Genomic DNA, 5,635 nt, shown 5'->3' with positions numbered 1-5,635 from the left:
GCCTGCGGCTCAGCCAGGATCCTCACGTTTTGCTTCTGTCCCACAGCCTCGCCGCTCCTCCTGTTTGCCAACCGCCGGGACGTGCGGCTGGTGGATGCCGGCGGAGTCAAGGTAGAGTCCACCATCGTGGTCAGCGGCCTGGAGGACGCGGCCGCCGTGGATTTCCAGTTTTCCAAGGGAGCCGTGTACTGGACAGACGTGAGCGAGGAGGCCATCAAGCAGACCTACCTGAACCAGACGGGCGCCGCCGTGCAGAACGTGGTCATCTCCGGCCTGGTGTCGCCCGATGGCCTGGCCTGCGACTGGGTCGGCAAGAAGCTGTACTGGACGGACTCGGAGACCAACCGCATTGAGGTGGCCAACCTCAATGGGACGTCCCGGAAGGTCCTCTTCTGGCAAGATCTTGACCAGCCGCGGGCCATCGCCTTGGACCCCGCACACGGGTAAATCCAGCACCTCACCTCCCTGGGCGGGGGCGGGGCAATGGTGGTGGTTGTCCAGTCGCTCAGTCATGTCTGGCTCTTTGTGACCCCGTGGACGGCAGCACGCCAGGCCTCCCTGACCATCACCATCTCCCAGAGCTTGCTCAGGCTCATGTCCATCGAGTCGGTGATGCCATCCAACCGTCTCATCCTCTGCTGCCCCCTTCTCCTCCTGCCCTCAGTCTTTCCCAGCATCAGTTTCTTTTCCTGATGGTGGGGTGGGTGGGGCCATGATTTCCCTCTTGAATTTACTTGAGACCAAGTACCTTTTTCAGAGGAAACCCGCAGTCTTAAAATGAGTCCACCCTGCAGAATTTGTTGAAACACCCTGGAATGTGTTTCTTTTCTAAACTCGCTGCAACTGATGTGATTGGCCATGGATCTGAGTTGTTAAACATCTCGGTGTGTGTGTGAGTGGGTGCGCGTGTGAGTGGGTGTGTGGGTGTGTGTGTGTGAGCGGGTGCATGTGTGAGTGTTGGAAGAGGGTCTGGGCGCTCTGCCAGGCAGAGCCCACACCTTTCACCCTCTCTGTGACTGCATCAGCTGAACACGGTGGAAAAAGTGAAACTCCCCGTCCGGATGTGGAACTTGCGGAATTGTTGCTCTGGTGTCTTCTGGAAGCCCTCTGCTCCCGCCAGCTTCGTGGTCTGGCTGAGCTCACGTGATCCCCAGAGGCTCAGGGCCCAGCCCCAGTTCCAGGTGGGGTGTTGTGAGTGGCGGGAAAACTAAGGACGTACGCAGAGTTGAAGGCTGGGATGGAGGGGAGATGGCAAGCTGCCCTCCAGGCCATGCTCGTGGCCGGCTTTCCTAGCGGGAGCTCTTGGCTCAGTCACCCGCGGCCCTCTTCCCTGTCTTCCCACCGCCTGGGAAGGACACACCCTTAGCTGGGCGGCATCAAGCCTGGTGCCCGCCCACTGGCCACGCCCAGCGCACGGCTGTGTCCGCCCGCTCCTCTGCTGTCCGCTCATCAGAAACGGCTGTCGGGCATCTTTTGAACAGAAACGCAGTAGGACCCTGGTTTCTGGTCCTGATGCCCTCCGCTGCCCTAGGGGTGGTGCTCGCTGCCCTGCCTGCAGCCAGGGTGGGAGGGACCTCTCAGCCCACCTGGGACGGGTGGAATGAGGGCTGAGGGCGGGTGCCTGGGTAGCTCGGGGAGCACGCTGGGTGAGGGGGGGCACTTGAGTGGCCGAGTAAAGTTCCTTCCATGGGCTTCTCCGCATGTTGACTGAGAAGGCACACTCGGCTGTCTCTTGATACCAGGAACGCGTGGTGCCTCTGGAGCTGCTGGGTTGTGTAAAAGCTGAGTGTGTGTGTGTGTGTGTGTGCATGCACTGCTGGAAAGTGTGGGCTGGAGGGTGTGAGCATGTGTGTTTGTGCCTATTTGGGTGCACCTCTGAGTGCACCTGTGAGCACACGTGTGTCTGTGTCAGTGTGTACACACATTGGGGTGGCTGCGTCAGATTTATTGTCCTGGTAGCTGACTGGCCGAGGTCAGGGGGACAAGCCCGGTGTCCCTGCTCCCGAGGCTGCCCCAGCATCCTGGGTGGGGGGTATGCCAGGCGGTGACTTATCTTTAGGCCCCTCACCCTCCGAGGAGGGCTGAGCCGCTCCAGCCACCAGGGGGCCAGGCTCATCTTCCAGGAGGGTCTCTGCGTTGCCTGGGAAACAGCCCTTGCCTCAGGCCTCTCCCATCCTGCAGTGTGGCCTCAGGGGTCACAGAGGGTCATTGACTGTCTTCTGGGTCATCGTGGCTGGGGTGGCTGAGTCCCGCTGGCTAAGAGGGGGCTCCGTCAGCAGCGGGAGAGGCTGAGGGGAGCAGCCTCGAGGCCCTCACAGTGCCCTGGGGGGATGCCGAGAGGGTGGTGTGCCACTGGGGAGGGGGCGGCAAGGCGCAGGCACAGGGAGGGGAGGTGGGGCCTTCCCGCTGTCGGTCAGGAGCCGGGGGCGTCTCTTGGTAGCAATTGAACAGAGACATGAAGAGATGAGGCCAGGAGACACCTGGGGGAAGGCTTTCTGGGCAGAGGGAGCAGCTGGTGTGAGGGTCCTGGGCCTGTGGCAAGGGTGGGTGTGGGGGTGGGCAGGACGGGCTTTGAGGGGAAGGGTCACTGGTTTGACTCATGCTTAAGGGGCTCTCTCTGGCTCTTGGAGCGAGGGGAAACTTTAGGGTGGGAGCTGGGAACTACATTAGCAGCTGTTACTGTGCTCCTGGCAAGAGAAGGCAGATAGGACTGGGCCAGTGGGTGGGGGGGTGAATGGATTAGAGGTAGTGGGCTTGAGTAGTGGGGGGTCTGTTTTGAAGCTGGAACCATCTGGATTTAGACAGGAAGGGAGGACGGTGCAGGGCTGCCCTGTGCCTTGGCATCCCCATCTGTACAGGGTTGTGACCCTGCCCCACGTCATGGACACCAAGAATGGTTGTGGCGTCAACAAATGGTCACTGTTGTCATGTTAAAAATGCCCCTCCCACCCTCCTGAAATGTAGTCTTCACATCTGTGCACAGACTTCTCTTTTTTCTCTTCCTTGCAGCCTTTTGCCATCTTGGTTGGGAGGTGTTTGGTGCTTGTTTGGAAGGTGCTCAGTTGGGAGGTGTCTGGTGTGGTTGGAATGTGCTCAATTGGGAGGTGCTTAGTGCTTAGTTGGGAGGTGCTGGTGCTTATTTGGGAAGTGCTCAGTTGGGAGGTGCTTGGTGCTTGGTTGAGAAGTGCTTGTTGCTCAGTTGGGAGGTATCTGGTGTGGTTGGAAGGTTCTTAATTGGGAGGTGCTAGTGCTTGGTTGGAAAGTACTCAGGAGGTACTTGGTGCTTGGTTGGGTGATGCTTGGTGCTGTTGGAGGTGCTTGGTGGTTAGTTGGGAGGTACTGGGTGCTTGTTTTGGATATGCTTGGTACTCAGTTGAGAGGTATTGGTGCTTGGTTAGGAGGTGCTTGGTATTTGAGAAGTGCTTCGTGCTTCATGCTCACACCCATGCTGGCATTTCCTGTAGCATCCACAGGAGTTGGTCCATCTCTGGCTCTGGCTTGTCTTATTTGAAACCTTTTCTGATCTTGCCTTTGAATTCTCTCCTCAGGTCCTGCTGGGATCACACCCCTGCCCCTGGGGGCAGAGTTGACTTTGGTGTTGACACCTTGGGCAGGATTTCTGAGGCCCCAGTCTCTCCCCCTAAGCTCCTCCTTCCCTGGTAATGTGTCTGATGCGTGATGCAGCGAAAATGATGCTGCAAAGTGTCACCCTCAGCAGGGTGAGAACCCTGCACTGTGATCCTAGGCTGGCTGTCTAGGGTGTGGTTAAGGTCATGAGTGCCTTCTTTGTCTTCTTAAGCACCGCTGCCCAGCAGGGGAGGACTCTAGGCTGGTGCGGAGGGACCACGGGCAGCACCCCAGCCTCGCTAAACACTGGCCTGGTGGTGGCCCTTGGTGTGAGCTTGAGCTGAGTCCTGGGACAGTGGGTTTCGTTCTCCGCCCCGGCCACAGACGTGAGGCTGCAGGGGGGCATCACCACCAACCGCCCCAGCCCCGTGGGAGGCTCTCCCGTCTCCCTGTGTCTTCTTGTGATGTCCTCTTCCTGCCTCACAGCTGGGCTCCCTCCTCTGCTGAAGGGATACTGCCCCAGATGTCATTAGGAGGGTCCTCAGTTCTAACGTCCACCCAGGGTGCATGTGACCAAGAGCCCCACAGGCAGAAGGGCCCGCAGACCCCGGGGATTGGAGTTGGGCCATTTCAGCATGGCAAGAACAGGCCCAGGCCAGGCGCCTCTGCTGCCAGCATCAGGTGCCCCTGTGGGGGGCAGAGCGGCCCCTCTGGCCCCGAGGCTTTGGGGCTGGGAGGACATCAACCCCGCACGGGGACGGGCGATGGGGCGCATGCCTGTACCAGCCCACGAGGGGCTGCGGTGGCTCCTGGGTCTCCAGCTGAAGCCAGGCTGAAACCCAACCCCCTCTTTAAAATGCAAAATAGCCCTTCCCTAAAATAAGACCCAACCACAACCGCACCAGCCGCTGCCCTCTGCGCAGTGCTCTGCCTCGGAAGTCGCTGCTCCTCCGTGGAGCTTGGTGGGGCCTCTGGCAGTGTCCAGGCCCTGCACGAGCACGTCCGCACCGGCCGTGCTCTGGGAGCGGGGTGGCCCGCGAGTTCCCCATTTAAGGAAACCAGCCGGCCTCTGTTATGAAACCCGGGGGAAGGAATTTGAATTATGCTCCTCGCGGAGGTCCTGAGCCTGCACTTTTTCCGGCCTTTCCCGCTGGCCTCCAAGGAGCCTTTGGGGAGGGCATGAGTACAGGGCTCCAAGATTTATTCTCCTGATACCTTCTGGGCAGCTGGGGGGCCGGAGGCTGGGCTTGTTCCAGGCTGCTGGGGGTGGGAAACACGCAAGGGAGGGAAACATGCCTGCACCAGGCCTGCGGGAGCCTTTGCAGCTGGCCGAGGGCACCTGTGAGCCTCAGGGGCCGCGAGAGGTTGACCACCGCCCAAGGCTGGCAGAGGGGCATGTGTCCCAAAGTGGACAGGCCTTGGCCCCAATGAGAAAACCACACTGTGCTCCTGGAGCCGGTGAGCGGCGCAACACACCTTTTCAGAGCCTCAGTTTTCTCATTTGTCCCGCTGGAATAGTAATTCCCGCTCTCCCCGCATTTTGAATTGTGGCCGAGAAGACTCTTGAGAGTCCCTTTGGACTACAAGGAGATCAAACCAGTCCATCCTAAAGGAAATCAACCCTGAATATTCATTGGAAGGACTGATGCTGAAGCTGAAGCTCTGATACTTTGACCACCTGATGTGAAGAGGCGACTCTTTTGGAAACGACCCTGCCCTGTTGCTGAGAAAGACTGAGGGCAGGAGGCAGAGGGGCGACAGAAGATGAGATGATTGGATGGCATCACTGACTCGGTGGACAGGAGTTTGACAAACTCAGGGAGATGGTGAAGGACCGGGAAGCCCGGCGTGCTGCAGTCATGGGGTCGCAAAGAGTCAGACACGACTGAGCGACTGAACAACAACTGCACTGCTTCTCACTAAATGCAAAGGAGCGTGCATAAGAGGCTTTTTGGAGAGGCGCTCTGAGTTCTCTGTCCCCACGGGGCTGGAGAACTGGGGAGCTTGCGACAGCAGCGGGTTACGGCAGGGCCCTCGCCGCACGGGAAGGCCCCCCGAGCTCGCTCTC

General features: G+C 59.4%; 1 protein-coding gene across 1 annotated transcript in view; it reads left to right on the top strand.

Annotated features, from left to right (window-relative positions):
• Nucleotides 1-5,635, top strand: part of LRP5 (low density lipoprotein receptor-related protein 5) — a 90,132-nt gene that overhangs the window by 2,484 nt on the left and 82,013 nt on the right. The window contains exon 2 of the mRNA XM_010837822.1: nucleotides 47-443. Within this exon, the coding sequence (XP_010836124.1) occupies nucleotides 47-443 (397 nt within the window). The remainder of the gene's footprint in view (nucleotides 1-46; nucleotides 444-5,635) is intronic.

The sequence above is a fragment of the Bison bison genome, unplaced genomic scaffold, assembly GCF_000754665.1.
Source record: "Bison bison bison isolate TAMUID 2011002044 unplaced genomic scaffold, Bison_UMD1.0 scf7180017864080, whole genome shotgun sequence".
NCBI lineage: Eukaryota > Metazoa > Chordata > Mammalia > Artiodactyla > Bovidae > Bison > Bison bison.
This window is presented reverse-complemented; position numbering and strand designations above follow the sequence as displayed.